Genomic DNA, 14179 nt, shown 5'->3' with positions numbered 1-14179 from the left:
GGCTGGAATGTAATTTTCTTGCAACTCTCTGGGATATGTTCCTGCTCTTAAATTGACGTTTGGTTGTGTTGTTTTGCATAACAAGATGCTCTGGACTAGTAAAAGGCATTATCAGCCGGCCGGGGCTGCGTGCGTGCTACACACGTACCTCGTGGAGCGGAGCTGACAGGTTCAGCTGAGGGAGTCAGGAGTGTGCAGGTTTTGGCTGTCCTGACATGCCTCAAAACGAGGACTTTCTTTCCCCAGGTGAAACGATAGTGAACGTTTTGGATTTTAAGAAGGACGCAGGGTTGTGGCATGGCATTCTAACGGTGAGTCGAGCCTGGGAGGGCTTCCCAAAGCATTTCATAACTCCAGCTGCAACGCTTGAGGAGGTGGTTGAGGACTCTTACCTATTAAGTCTCTTCCTGCTAGACCTGCAGCACTCTGGAGGAAGTGCAGCAGCATCCTCAGTAAACCTCTGTGGATTTGTGTCGGGTTGGGGGTTGGTGGGGAACAATGGTGACTCCTGTTTCTGCTTCATGAACAGTTTTGTGAGCCCTTTTCTAAGAGTCTAATTCTCCTTTTCAGAATGTGATGAACAAACTGCACACTATCAGTGTGCCCTATTCCGTGATGAAGACGTGTCCACTCTCCTGGGTGCAGAGAGTTCACACCCACAAAGGTAACTGTGTGTGCTTGAAGCTCTCAGGATCAGTGAGCGAGGGGCTCTAGGACCTCAGAGGCTTCAGACTCTGCCTTCTTGCTGTTCCCTGACAAATCCTGAGGGCCAGAACTCTGAATTTATTTCTAAATACACACCAAATCCTAATGCCAGGTGAATGTCAGCGGACTCAGGGGGGACCTCGTGACCAAGAAGATGGTTGAGCACAGCGAGATCCCCTGATCCCCAGTCCTCACCGAGGCCGTTCAGACGGTGGTGGCGATTCGTGGGGCTGCCACAGTGACAGACCCTGGCTCAGGTGGTGGGCAAACAGCCTGTGTGCCGCAGCAGATGCTGCTGCATGTTGGGGTTTGGTGTTACTGAGGCTCAGTTAATTAAGGCTTGCTTGACTTAGTGAGAATTTTCTCATTCTGGTGTGTTGGAGTGCGTATTCATATGGAAACAACTCATGGAAAGCTTCTGTTTGTCCTTATTTATTTCACTTCTGTGTGTTGGTTTGCAGCAAAAGTCGCTTTAGTCAAGTGTCGAGACTTGCACTGGGCCATGATGGCCCATCGAGACCAAAGAGACGTCAGTCTGGGTTCCCTCCGCATGCTGATTGTAACGGATGGCGCGAATCCCTGTGAGTACACACGCCCTGCTGCTCTGGGGAGGGAGCTTCCTCAGCTGGCTGCCTTGCAGGCTCAAGCTTGCCTCTACTGCAGATCTTCCTGAGGTTTGAGGGCAGTAGCACTGAGCTCTGGATCGTGGTACTTGGGCACCAGGGTGAGGGGTTTCTATGCTTTCATCCTCTGAGTATAAGCTGTGGAAGATATGAAACAGGAGAGTAGAGTGGGGAGCCTTGTGTGTAAAACAGCGTCTAGTAGACACAGAGAGATTGGTTTTACAACGCTCACAGGGATAAGGGAAAGAGAACTTTGAAGGGGAAAAAATCCCCAGGAGAATCTGTAAGGAATGCTTGGTGAGAAGGCTTAAGGAGTGGTTGCCTAGATGGCACCAACTGGAAGGGGATGCTTGGAATACCATTAGACCTGTTCGGATTATGGTGCTGCATGGAAACAGACCCTGATTGCCAGAGGTTTGGGAAGTGTTTTAAGCCTCCTGTTGTACACCGAGCGTGTAACAGCTCTGAAGCAAACTGGGGGAGAAAAGCAGCCTCGTTCAAAGAGCACACGCACCTGTTCTGGTGCCTTCAGGAGGCACTTCAGTTCCTTCATGGCTGGTATCTCGGAAGATGCTCCCTGGAGCACTTAGAGGGGATGCAGTTTGTACTCTGCAGATACACTGTGCTTATTCCTGGGTTGTTTGACCGACAGTTTTAAGAAACAAATTATGTGAAGTGGAGTATCTCTTTGCTTGTTTCTCCCCAGGGTCTGTGTCCTCATGTGATGCCTTCCTGAGCTTGTTTCAGAGCCACGGGCTTAAACCAGAGGCAATCTGTCCGTGTGCCACGTCCCCAGAAGCGATGACTATTGCCATACGGAGGTAATGCCGCCTGTTCGCTACATGGAGCGATCCTGGCTGAGGTTTGCTCACACATCAGTTGGTTGTAGTTGACTTAAGCATGTAATAAGCTCCCCTGACATTAAAGTGTGTGCTCAGGTATTCAGGCAATAAGTTGTTAAACTCTTCTAAGATGTGAAGGGAGGAACTGCACACTGCCTTCTCCTACACAGCTTGTGTGATGTGTTTGAATTGGGTGTTAAATTCAGAATTACTTTGGGTGGTCATTTCCTTAGTGTGTGTCTTTGCTGCCTGTTGTAACGAACAGCCCGGTGATCATCTGGCCTGGGAGCCGGCGTTTAAACACGGGCTGAGCTAAGGTGCTGGAAGGGGAATTGTGGAATACTGTTCAGCGTGGCTTTTCTGGGAGGCAATCTAACACCATCTCACAGTTCTAAATCTGTGATGCAAAGCAGAGACACTGAAATATGCATATTTCTGTCACTGCACTATCTCCAGCCGCGTCCAATAATAGCCTGTGCGCCTGATTTACCGTATCGATTTGGTGTCCTTCAAAGGCCCGGGGTCCCTGGGGCACCTCTGCCGGGAAGAGCCATCCTGTCCATGAACGGGCTGAGTTTCGGGGTGATTCGTGTCAACACTGAAGACAAAAACTCTGCTCTCACTGTCCAGGACGTTGGCCATGTGATGCCAGGAGGTAAAAATATGCAGGAACTCCCTGTAAAACCTCTTTGCGAGCGGTCTGGTGTGTTTTAGAAGAAGAACTGCTCCATGTTTCCTCCTGCATTTGGCCTCAGCCGTGGGGGAGGATGGGCAGAGCTCATACTGCATCCGTCCTTGTACCTGTGACGGTTAAACGTCGGTTCTTAGGCAGGGTGAATCTGGGACTGGCTAACCAGCTTTAACTCGCCCTAGGGATGATGTGCATAGTGAAACCCGATGGACCGCCTCAGCTCTGTAAAACCGATGAGATCGGGGAGATCTGCGTCAGCTCCAGAGCAGGAGGGATGATGTATTATGGGCTGACTGGTGTGACCAAGAATACGTTTGAGGTACGTGTGGTAGAGTGCATCTTCCCTTCCCCGCTTGCCCTGTAGAACCGATCGCTTTGTGCAACCTCTTGGCTTTGTAACTTAAACGTTAATGCCAGTTTTTAAAGAGATACCACAGAGAAACTCACTGTTTGGATATATTCAGCGTTCCCCTGGCATAAAGGTCTCGCACAGCACTAAAATGTGACTGTACCAAGGATCCCTTCCCCCTCCTCTCATCCCTTCGCTCATGTATCGTGCAGTTCTTGACGTGGGGAATGTTTTTCTATCCTCGGGCAAACCCACTGTGCCTCCAGTGTGTCCCATCTGTTGCAGGTTATCCCGGTGAACTCTGCTGGCTCTCCCGTGGGCGACGTGCCGTTTGTCCGTTCGGGCTTGCTGGGCTTCGTTGGACCCGTACGTCGTACAGCTTTTGAGCTTCCCTTGTGTTCTCTGTTCGTGCCGATAGCCTCCGATGGCTGAAAGGAGAGGATTTGGGTACCAGAGTGTGCGTAGGGACAGCTCGCTGCGGGCGAGCCACTCAGAGTTAAGGGATTTGCCTGGGCTGTAGGAACCCTCACGATTCCAGCGTGCTGTCGGTACTGGGCAGTGCCTCGCTGTGTTGTTACATTTTTAGATTGCTAATTCTCCTAAAACCCAGCCTGAGGAGCTTTTTGGCACAGCAGTTCCACTCCCCGTGCCGGAGGGTCTCGTCCCACTGAGTGGCTGGGGTGCCTCTCCCTGGTTTAGTCACCAGTGATGTAATTAAAAGGGGAAGAAAACGAATTCCACTGACCTCGCTGTAGTTAATGAAATAACACAAAGCATCAGAGACATCTGAATATCTGCTTTATCCAAGTTCCTCACCGGTTTTATCTTGCAGGGCAGCCTGGTGTTTGTGGTTGGGAAGATGGATGGCTTGCTGACGGTGAGCGGCCGGAGGCATAACGCCGATGACATTGTGGCAACCGGACTGGCGGTAGAGTCAATAAAAACAGTTTACAGAGGAAGGTTAGCACGATGAACCCTGTCCATCCATCCCCCTCTGCGCGTCACGCGGGATCCCCAGTCTGGTCTGCGAGTCTCTTCGCTGACTGCTCGGGTTGGCTGCCTCAGTTAAAGCAAAGGCAGTTTCGGTTCGGGCCTGATCCTGCCCAGCACAGGCCTGTTTTCCCACTCTCCTCTCTGGCTTTCCCTCACGTCCGTGTGCTCCTGGAGGGGAAGGATTCAAGTAACAAGATAACTCAGCCACGTGGAGAATTTAATTCTCTGTCTCTGTACAATTTGAAGCCTCTGTAGCAGTGAGCTGCTGGCTGATGCTCTGCAGTGAGGAAGAGTTTCATTAATGTCCAGAGATAATTTTATTTAGCTGTTGTGGATATAATTCTCTAGATCCTCAGGCGAGATTGGAGCTGCGTCTCTCAGACTTAACAGGGGATCTGAAGCTCCCTACATCGTGTAGATGCTCTTAGGGCTTTTATTGCCTTGGTGGTTCCACCACAGGTTGGAACAGAAATGCAGTAGCAGGTTGAGAGGGGGCTCTGCAATGTAGAACTGTCCTCAGAAGGTGGGATTGATCCCTCCCAAACTTCCCAGCCTTTCCTTTCCAGTTGCATTTTAATTGTCCCACGGGGTCTTTTAATGAGTTCTGCCTTTAGCCTGTGTCCTTGGCTCCCTGTTCCCACGGGGTAAGGCTGGAATTCGCACCGATGCGGCTCTCCCCTTCCCCTCAGGATCGCTGTGTTCTCCGTGTCCGTCTTCTATGACGAGAGGATTGTGGTGGTTGCGGAGCAGAGGCCAGACGCGTCCGAAGAGGACAGTTTCCAGTGGATGAGTCGAGTGCTGCAGGTGAGCTGCTTGCAGGGGTGGGCGAGGGGAGTTTGGGTGGTCTTCTGGCCTGCGGGCAGATCAGAAGTCGTCAGCGTGGCCCAGATGGAAAGAGAGAACACGGGCTCACGATCCCTCTTGGCACGAGGTGTTTCTACAGGGTCACCAGCTGGGTACATCTGCTGTGTACAAGCTGTTCTGTTAGGTGCTGAAGGTCCAGGCTGCAGCGCAGAACAGCGCAGGCTCTGGCAGAGTGGTCAGCGTTGTGCTGGCGAGGTGACTGCGCAGGGAACGTGGTTGTCTCAGCGCTGCAGAGCAGATCTGGTGCTTGGCTTTTAGTCTGGATCTTGCCGGCGCTCAGCGCTGCACTTTAGAGGCACCCTGACCTTTGGGGATGCCTTTTCAGCAGGGAGACAGTCAGAGAAGGGGTAAAACAGCCGGATGATGCGGGCCTGAGGAAGCAGAATGAGCAGCAGATGCTCACAGGGAGAGCTGCCTGCGTGGCCTGTGAGTCGTTCTGGGAATGCTGCTTCAGGTCATGCAAACTGGGGAGAGAAATTGCAGAAGTACCTGGTGACCTGAATAATACATTGGATGCCTGAATGGTGGAGAGAAAGAGAGTGGAATGATTGGGGAAGATGGATAAAATCCTGGGATGAAAATCAAACGATTCATCATGCAACAGTGTATGTTTTAGTCATGAACGATTAAAAGAAAAGGATTTCTTGCGTACAAGGACTGTGAAGGCAGGGATGCTGACAGGGATGCTGACAGTTGCTGAGCTCCTCCCATGACTGTCTTTCCCCTCTCCAGGCAATTGACAGCATTCACCAGGTGGGTGTGTATTGCCTTGCTCTCGTGCCAGCCAACACGTTGCCAAAAACTCCGCTGGGAGGGATCCACATCTCTCAAACTAAGCAGCACTTTCTGGAGGGCTCCCTGCATCCGTGCAACATCCTCATGTGCCCGCACACGTGTGTGACCAACTTGCCAAAACCCAGGCAGAAACAGCCAGGTAACACCACCCCCTTTTTGTTTGACATCAGTGAACCCAAATTCACAATCCCAGACCTAGGAAGCCACGTGATGCCTCCAAGGGGAGTGTCCCGTTCTGGGGACCAGAGCTTGTCCCGTGGCTGGGGCATGGCTGAGGCCTTGTTGTGTGTTGTGTGTGTGTGAGGAGTCTTCCTGCCTTTGAACTCGTGGGGATTCTCTCTGCTGATGAATAGGGGATGGCAATGGAGATGGCAGTGCCTTCTGCACTCTCAGTGAGGCTTCATTACCTCTTGCATCCGTGCCCAGGAGCAGTGGGATTCTCCAGAGACTCTTGGTCCCCTCGCTGTCCTGCAGATTGCAGCTCTGGGCTGGCTGCTCCCCGTTCGCATTGAAAGGCTCCATTTCATGTGGCTGTTCTTCATCAACAGGCGTTGGCCCTGCCTCTGTGATGGTGGGGAACCTGGTTGCTGGGAAGCGTATTGCTCAAGCCTCTGGAAGAGACCTTGGTCAAATAGAAGACAATGATTTAGTTAAAAAGGTAAATTAGTGTTTGTTGCAGCTAGAGAATGGGAAATGAATTGACCCTGTGGCTGAACACAGAGCAGTGATGGGAAATGGGCTTAAGTGCTGCCTCTGAAGCAGAAGCACTAGTGTTTAATTACTGCCTCTTCGTTTCAGCACCAGTTCCTGACAGAGGTGTTACAGTGGAGAGCTCAAGCAACCCCTGACCACCCGCTCTTCCTTTTATTAAATGCCAAGGTACAGTTGGTGCTGAGTGGTTGGGGTCTCTGTAAGGTCTGTAGGTGGTTTCCCTGCAAGTTTGAGGTTCCATTTAAAACACTTTGCTGTCCCAGTGGCCTCTCTCTGTCTCTGGATCAGCTTTTGTCCCAGGATCTGTAATTTGAACCTTGGAGCCTGTAGGTCGCTTCGTCCGCGCGGTGTCGCGGTGCTTCGTGTTAAAACCCAGCGTGTTTGTAGGTCCCACTGGTTCCTGTGTCATTTAATGCTGTATCCCTGTTGAGTATGTTCTGACAAGGTTCTGGTGTGAGAAGACCTGAACTGACTCCCTGGAAGGTAGAATTTTCTAGAGCAGATCTGACTCCATCTCTTCTCTTTCTGATGCTGTAGTGGATAACGGGCTCGTCGCCTGCCAGCAGCCTCTAGGTCTAGATAACCAGGAGCTGTAGGCTGATGCTTGCGAGCGAGTTTGGGCTCTGGTTTTGTTTCCCAGTGCCTGTTGTGCTGATGCATGTTGTGCCAGGCCCTGTTCAGAGCATTTCTGTCTCCTTTCAAGGGAACCACTGTGTGCACAGCCACCTGCCTTCAGTTGCACAAAAAAGCTGAGAGAATTGCATCAGTTCTGTTTGACAAAGGACATCTCAATGCTGGAGACAATGTGGTGCTTCTTTATCCTCCTGGTAAGCACGTTTTAATGATGACTGCATCTTGCTGTGGAAACGCAGGATGGTCTTTGAGATCTTGTTTGGATCTGGAAATACAGGAGAATCGTGCAAGTTGCCCTACCAGAGACCCCTCAGCTCCTGGTCTACTCAGATCTTGCTCGTCTGAAGACAGGCAAGGGCCACGAAAATGATCCGAGGGCAGTTTCCCTACAGAGAGAGGCTGAGGGAGCTGGGCTGGGTCAGCCTGGAGAAGAGAAGGCTGTGGGGGGACCTCACTGCAGCCTTCCCGTCCCTGAAGGGACCCCAAGAACAGGAGGGGAATGGGCTTGTTGAAGGACAGAGACTGGCAGGACAAGGGGATGGGGTGAAGCTGGAGGAGGGAAGGGGGAGAGGAGAGATTGGGGGGAAGTTCTTTGCAGAGAGAGTGGTGAGGGGCTGGAAGGGGCTGCCCAGAGAGGGGGTGGGTGCCCCATCCCTGGGGGTGTTCAAGGCCAGGTTGGATGTGGTCCTGGGCAACCTTGTGTAGCTCCAGGCCTGGAGGTTGGTGTCACTGCCTGTGGCAGGGGGGTTGGAGCTCTGGGACCCTTGGGGTCCCTTCCAACCCAGCCCAGTCTGGGATTCCTGTGCGCTTCGTTACCAGCTGGCAGCTTTTCACCCAGGGAAAGCACATAGTTTGCTATGAGAAATGACAAGTGGCTTCTGGTAGAGGCTGGTTCCATCACCTTTGGCTGTGCAGACACCGGGCGCTTCACCTGTGGCCGTTGGGTGTGGTGGGAATAGGGGCTGCCCACTGTGCCCGGTACCACGCAGCTTCATCTCCTTTAAGACGCTCACCACTAGTGAGAGATGCTCTCTGGGGTGTGTGTGTTCCTTCTCCCTGCCAGACAGTTCTTTTTGTCCTGACTTTGGAGTCATTTAGGGCTTGGGATGTCCTTTCCTGTAGGATGGGTTTGGTTCTTTGGGTCTCCTCTGCTTTCCCAGTCCCTTAGGCCAAGCTTTGTTACCTCCCTGGTTGCTCTGCCCTGGTGTTGGGGCTGCTTACCTTGCACACATCTGTGCTGTGGGAGTGTCGAGCGTGTGTCCCTCCTTCTAAAGGAGATCGTGGCCGATGTTTGGAGGAGTCCTGGGGGCTGGGGGAAAGGCTGCCATCACCAGGGTGTCCATCCACTGGTGTCCTACACCACAGCCTGTCGTGTCCTTGCAGGCATTGAGCTAATCACCGCCTTCTATGGCTGTCTGTACGCTGGCTGCATCCCCGTGACCGTGAGACCACCTCATGCTCAGAGCCTCACCGCTACCCTGCCCACTGTGCGAATGATCGTGGAAGTGAGTAACGGGGCTGGAGCTGAGAGCGGGGCGGGGGCTCTCGCTTCGGCCTCCCCCACACGTGGGTAACACCACCGTCCTGATGCCCGGGCTGTTCCCACAGCAGCAGGGATGGGAGTGCTGCTTATGGTGCTTCATTCATAAGATGCAGGAGAGACCCACCTCTGCTCTGTGGCACGAGGAGTTGCTGCGGAGCCGGTGGCCTCTGAGAGGCACCGACGCAGCGTTTGCACGTCAGCCTCCACGCCGACGCTCCGTACTGCTGGGCAGGGCCAGTCCTGCTGGGGGCTCTTTCCCAGCCCAGTAACTGGGGGAGGATGCAGCCCCATTAGAAGCATGAGGAGAAAGCCAAACACGGACCATGTAACGTTCTCTCTGGCTCTGAAGGTCCTCCCTGGCCTGGTTGTTTGTGTTAGTCTGCCCATGGGGTTTAGAGCAAACACCGGTGTGGCAAAAGCCAAGGAAATGGGTGCAGGTTTGTTAGGAGAAGCTGGCTGCAGGTGGAAAACAACCCTTGGAACATCAGCCCTTGCCACGCCAGTGTCTCTGGGCTGTGCTTCTGTCTGTCCTTTAGTAAGTGTTTGTCTCCCTAGGTCAGCAAAGCTGCCTGTATTCTCACAAGCCAGACCTTAATGAGGCTCCTGAAATCCAGAGAGGCGGCTGCTGCCGTGGATGTGAAGACCTGGCCAACCATCATTGACACAGGTGAGGTCCCTGCACAGAAGGCTTGTTCAGGTTCTATCTTGGTGTTGCCATTGGCTCCCAGAGGGGCTGTGCCCTGCTGCAGAAGCAGACTGGTGGCTCTTGGAATTTGAATCCAAGATGTAGCCCTTGTTTACTGATGTCTCTTCTGCCTTTGTGGTAGTGGTTGTACTGACAAGTCACGGTGCAGACAACTGTTGCTCCTTAAGACAAGAGAAGTTGGTCTCTTCTCCCTTTTCCTGAGAGTAAATAACCTGTGGCACAGGAACTTTGGCTGGAGTCTTGTCTGTGGCTTTCGGAAAGGGAACCAACAGAAAACTTCATTGTCCACCCTGGGCTTTTTGGAAGTTGTTTCCTCCATCCACATCAAAACTGATCCAGGTTCCTCCCTTCCTTGTACAGATGACCTGCCCAGGAAGCGGCTGCCCCAGATCTACAAGCCGCCCACGCCTGAAATGTTGGCGTACCTCGACTTCAGCGTCTCCACGACAGGCATGCTCACAGGGGTGAAGGTACCGTGACACGGCCTGAGAAGGGTTTGGTGTCTTGGCTTTGAGCACCTGAACATCCTCTCCCCTCCACCTCTTGTAGCTTAAGTAGAGACTGTGCTTCTCTTCCAGTAAAGCCACAAACAATGCAGAGCAACTGCCCAGAGAGGCTGGGGAGTCTCCTTGTCTGGAGACATACAAACCCCGTGGTCCTGGATGTGTTCCTGTGGGATTTAGTCTGGGTGATCCTGCTGTGGCAGGGGGTGGGACTAGATGAGCTTTGGAGGACCCTTCTGACCCCTAAGGCTCCGTGACTCTGCGATGCAGGGAGCCAGGTCTCTGCAGAGAGCGTTGGGAATTGAGCTGCTGCCTCCCTCTGGAGAGCTGCCCCTTGGCAGAGCAGTGAGCAGCGGGAGCTGCTGCCAGGGACAGAGGATAAGGAACTAAACCCCACAAGCCTTAGGCTGTGGGTAACGATCTCCTGCGTGTGCAGCCTGAGAGGCCCAAAGCTTTTAGCAGTAGCTATTGATTGCAGTGCTGCTGGTAACCACGGGCTCTGCAGCACTCTGGAGGACGAACCAGCTCGTGGAGAAGCGCTAGAAAGGCAAAGCCTCCTTCGTGTCCTGGCCGTGGCGCAGCAGCGGGACATCCCTGAGCTGCAGCAGCTCCGTGTCTCTTGCAGATGTCCCACGCGGCGGTGAGCGGGCTGTGCAGGGCCATCAAGCTGCAGTGCGAGCTCTACTCCTCCCGGCAGATCGCCATTTGTCTCGACCCCTATTGCGGGCTGGGCTTTGTGCTCTGGTGCCTTTGCAGGTAGGACTTTGGGGCAGGAAAAGGCCAAGATCAACCCTTGGCTGGTCATAAATGGGAAAGAGCAGTTCACATCTGTGTCTGGTGTAATTACAGGCCCATTATGGTGGCAGGAATGACTGATTTACAGTAAGGGGAGGGTGTCTCTTTGAACTGGCAATAACACGTTCCCTTTTCCTGTGGATTAACAAGATGTCACCCTGGTTTATTAATGCATATTTGTGCTGCTAAATATTCCTGGCTCCAGAATGTTCCTTTCTCCCTTGACTACGTGTTGCAGTAAGGGAGTTTTCGTTCTGTGAGCTGTGTGGTTGAATCAGCTTCTTCCTTCGCTCTGGCAGCACACACACATGTTTGTGTGTGTATAAATCAGTGTGTGCTGCAGAAGGTGGGCACTGGAACCGTTACTGGCTTGCTTGGAAGCAGCATCCCACGACCTGCTTTTGGTCTGGCAGGAATGTAACATGAAAATACAGGGAATATTAATTTACAGCTAATTACGTGCTGCTCAGTAATGTTTTCTTCCCTGATGTTCTTCCCAGTGTGTATTCTGGACACCAGTCGATTTTAATTCCTCCTATGGAGCTGGAATCCAACCTTTTTCTCTGGTTATCTACTGTCAGCCAGTATAAAATAAGAGACACTTTCTGTTCCTATTCAGTCATGGAACTCTGCACAAAGGGACTTGGAAACCAAGTTGAGATGTTAAAGGTAAGGAATGGTGCCTGTTACATAAATTAAAAGAGCAGAGCGATGCTGCTGTTAATCCAGCAGTTCTCCTGTTGTGTGAGTCTCCATCCTGCTGCTGGATGGAAAAGCAAAAGCAGCACAATAAACCCCTGCAGCCCCAGGAAAGGAGAAGGATGGAAGCAGAGCAGGGCTGTACGTGTGGCAGTGCAGGCAGCGCGCTGCCAGCGAGCCTCAGGGGCTGCTGGACGAGCCCCGAGGGAGGAGGGGATGCCGGGAGCAGGATGCTGTGCAGGAGAGCTGCTTATGTAACAGTCTGCAGTGACGGCTCAGGCTCACACCAGCACATGATGTGATGTAAAGCACACCTGAGGTGGTGTGCTAGATAGAAGTGTTTTCTCCCTGGAGATGAGAGGGAGGAAGAAAACCCAGGAGAACAGGGTTTGTCCTGCGCTGCTTGCGAGGGGACGGGTCTGGGGCGGCGTGGCAGAGGTGATTACCTGATTAGTGCATGTGCATTAATCCTTTGCCCCTGTTTGTGCTCTCCTCAGGCACGAGGCATTAATCTGTCCTGCGTCCGGACCTGCGTGGTAGTCGCAGAGGAACGGCCCCGAGTTTCTCTCACCCATTCCTTCTCCAAGCTCTTCAAAGACATTGGCCTGTCCTCCCGGGCCGTAAGCACCACCTTCGGGTCCAGGGTCAACGTGGCCATCTGTTTACAGGTGAGGCAGAGCCTTTGCCACGGCTTGGCAACGAAGCTGCACCCAGGCAGGGTCAGCTCAGATGGGAGGGAAAAGCTCTTCCCTGGGAGAGTTGTGGGGCTGTGGCACAGGCTGCCCAGGGAGGGGCTGAGTCACCCCCTGGGTGTGTTTAACAGCCAGGGAGACGAGGTGCTCAGTAAGACCCCCCCCACCAGCTGCAAGCTCAGGCAGGAGTTACCCTGACTCCTGGAAATACAGTATTTAATTGTAAAATGTTTCCTCTCCAGGGAACATCTGGGCCCGACCCCACCACGGTGTACGTAGACCTGAAATCCTTGAGACATGACAGGTAACGTTCACTTAAACTCATTTCCTAACGAGATCACACACACTGGTGCTGAGCTGTTGCACCTCTCCCTAGATTTCAGCTCTTTAACCCCTGACAACCTGTTCTTTACCCTCAGAGTACGTCTGGTGGAAAGGGGAGCTCCCCAGAGCCTGCTGCTCTCCGAGTCCGGGAAGGTAATTCCAAGCTGTTGCCTAGAGGCTGCGGCATCGGGTGGCCCCGCGGCTCCTCCGCCTGCCCCTCCTGAAGTAGCAGCTGTAGGAAAGGAGGTCTTGTGGCATAGCACGAGAAGAGGGATGCTCCCTCTGGGGAGCTAAATTTGAGTGGTAGTAAAGCACGGGTTGATTCAGGAGTGTGTTCTGGTGACAGAATGGGGAGGATCGGTTCTGCTCCCGGGAAATGAACCACGTCAGGGGGACAGGAGCCGGCACACGCCCGATGTTTGCTGTGTTATTCGTCCCTTCCTCAAGCAGACGAACAAAAAGGTGTTTCCCAGCAGTTTAAACGTTTAGTTCTGCAAAATCACGGGCTTAAAACGTTTGGAGACCCCCACACCCCCCCGACCTGTTTGCACGCTGCAGCGTACGTGTCCTGGCGTGTTTTGTACCTCTCTGTAACTTTGATGGGTGAAATGATCCGTTCCAGAGCTGAACAAGCAGCTGTTGTGTCTCAGTTACCGCTTGAAGATAATTCACATGTGGATTTACATCTTCTTGTGCTCTTTAGATTTTACCTGGAGTGAAAGTTGTCATCGTTAACCCTGAGACGAAGGGGCCTCTGGGAGATTCCCACCTTGGGGAGGTAAGTGTGGGTTTTGGGCAGCTTCTCCTGTCGCCTCCTCGCTCCTTCACTCCTCTGAGCTGCTGGGTGGCTGTGGGTGAGGGGTGGTACTGGGAGGCCTTGGGAAGCTGAGTTATTGCTGGAGCGCCCAGCGTTAGGGTGCTGGGTAAGAAACAGCCTGTGAGGAAGGGAAGGCACGTTCCGCTCTTAAATCTCACGTAACCACCTTCTGAACGATCTGACTGACGTTCTGCTGTCCTCACCTTGATGGTGCACTAGTCTTTCAACTGTTGGAGCTCAGGGGTTGTGAGAACCCAGGGTTGATGGGCTCAGTTAGCCCTCAGCTCACAGCCCGACGTGTGTTCGGGGTTCAGCAGGCGAGCTGGAGGTCTGAGCCCAAGGCAGAGCATTTTTGGATGTAGAAGGGCTTAGCCAAGGGGAGAAACTTCTTAGGGTTTATCTTCTGCTTCGTCTCACCGCTCTGGTTTGGCAGTGGGGGGATCTGACTGTCTCCACTTCCCACACAGATCTGGGTCAACAGCCCACACACGGCCAGTGGCTACTACACCATCTACGACAACGAGACCCTGCAAGCTGATCACTTCAACACCCGCCTGAGCTTCGGCGACGCTGCTCAGACGCTCTGGGCTCGGACTGGGTACCTGGGGTTCGTTCGTCGGACAGAGCTGACGGCTGCCAGTGGAGGTATGGCAGGAGCCACAGAATCCATCACTGTGTCAGGCTGGAAGGGACCTTCAGAGCCCATCCAGTCCCACCCTGCAGCGAGCAGGGACATCTTCACTAGAGCAGGGTGCTCAGAGCCCCATCCAGCCTGACCTGGGACGTCTCCAGGGATGGGGCCTCCCCAACCTCTCTGGGCACCCTGTGCCAGTGTCCCACCACCCTCAAAGTGAAGAACTTTTCCCTAACACCCAACCTAAATCTCCCCTTTTC

The 14179-nt window shown here is 53.1% G+C and overlaps 1 protein-coding gene across 1 annotated transcript in view; it reads left to right on the top strand.

Moving 5' to 3' along the window:
* Positions 1 to 14179, top strand: part of DIP2B (disco interacting protein 2 homolog B) — a gene marked incomplete at its 5' end in the record, with an annotated part of 54530 nt that overhangs the window by 38736 nt on the left and 1615 nt on the right. The window contains 23 exons of the mRNA XM_084277297.1: positions 247 to 311; positions 571 to 664; positions 1167 to 1286; positions 2035 to 2149; positions 2686 to 2825; positions 3044 to 3180; positions 3496 to 3576; positions 4043 to 4170; positions 4893 to 5007; positions 5800 to 6001; positions 6411 to 6520; positions 6661 to 6741; positions 7277 to 7400; positions 8590 to 8711; positions 9305 to 9416; positions 9816 to 9925; positions 10584 to 10714; positions 11254 to 11422; positions 11950 to 12120; positions 12387 to 12448; positions 12564 to 12621; positions 13172 to 13246; positions 13753 to 13930. Coding sequence (XP_084133423.1) covers positions 247 to 311; positions 571 to 664; positions 1167 to 1286; positions 2035 to 2149; positions 2686 to 2825; positions 3044 to 3180; positions 3496 to 3576; positions 4043 to 4170; positions 4893 to 5007; positions 5800 to 6001; positions 6411 to 6520; positions 6661 to 6741; positions 7277 to 7400; positions 8590 to 8711; positions 9305 to 9416; positions 9816 to 9925; positions 10584 to 10714; positions 11254 to 11422; positions 11950 to 12120; positions 12387 to 12448; positions 12564 to 12621; positions 13172 to 13246; positions 13753 to 13930 — 2700 coding nt within the window. The remainder of the gene's footprint in view (positions 1 to 246; positions 312 to 570; positions 665 to 1166; positions 1287 to 2034; positions 2150 to 2685; positions 2826 to 3043; positions 3181 to 3495; positions 3577 to 4042; positions 4171 to 4892; positions 5008 to 5799; positions 6002 to 6410; positions 6521 to 6660; positions 6742 to 7276; positions 7401 to 8589; positions 8712 to 9304; positions 9417 to 9815; positions 9926 to 10583; positions 10715 to 11253; positions 11423 to 11949; positions 12121 to 12386; positions 12449 to 12563; positions 12622 to 13171; positions 13247 to 13752; positions 13931 to 14179) is intronic.

Source organism: Gallinula chloropus (assembly GCF_964237585.1).
Source record: "Gallinula chloropus genome assembly, chromosome: 31".
Taxonomy (NCBI): Eukaryota; Metazoa; Chordata; class Aves; order Gruiformes; family Rallidae; genus Gallinula; species Gallinula chloropus.
Note: the sequence above shows the minus strand (reverse complement) of the source record. Positions and strands in the feature narration are given on the sequence as shown.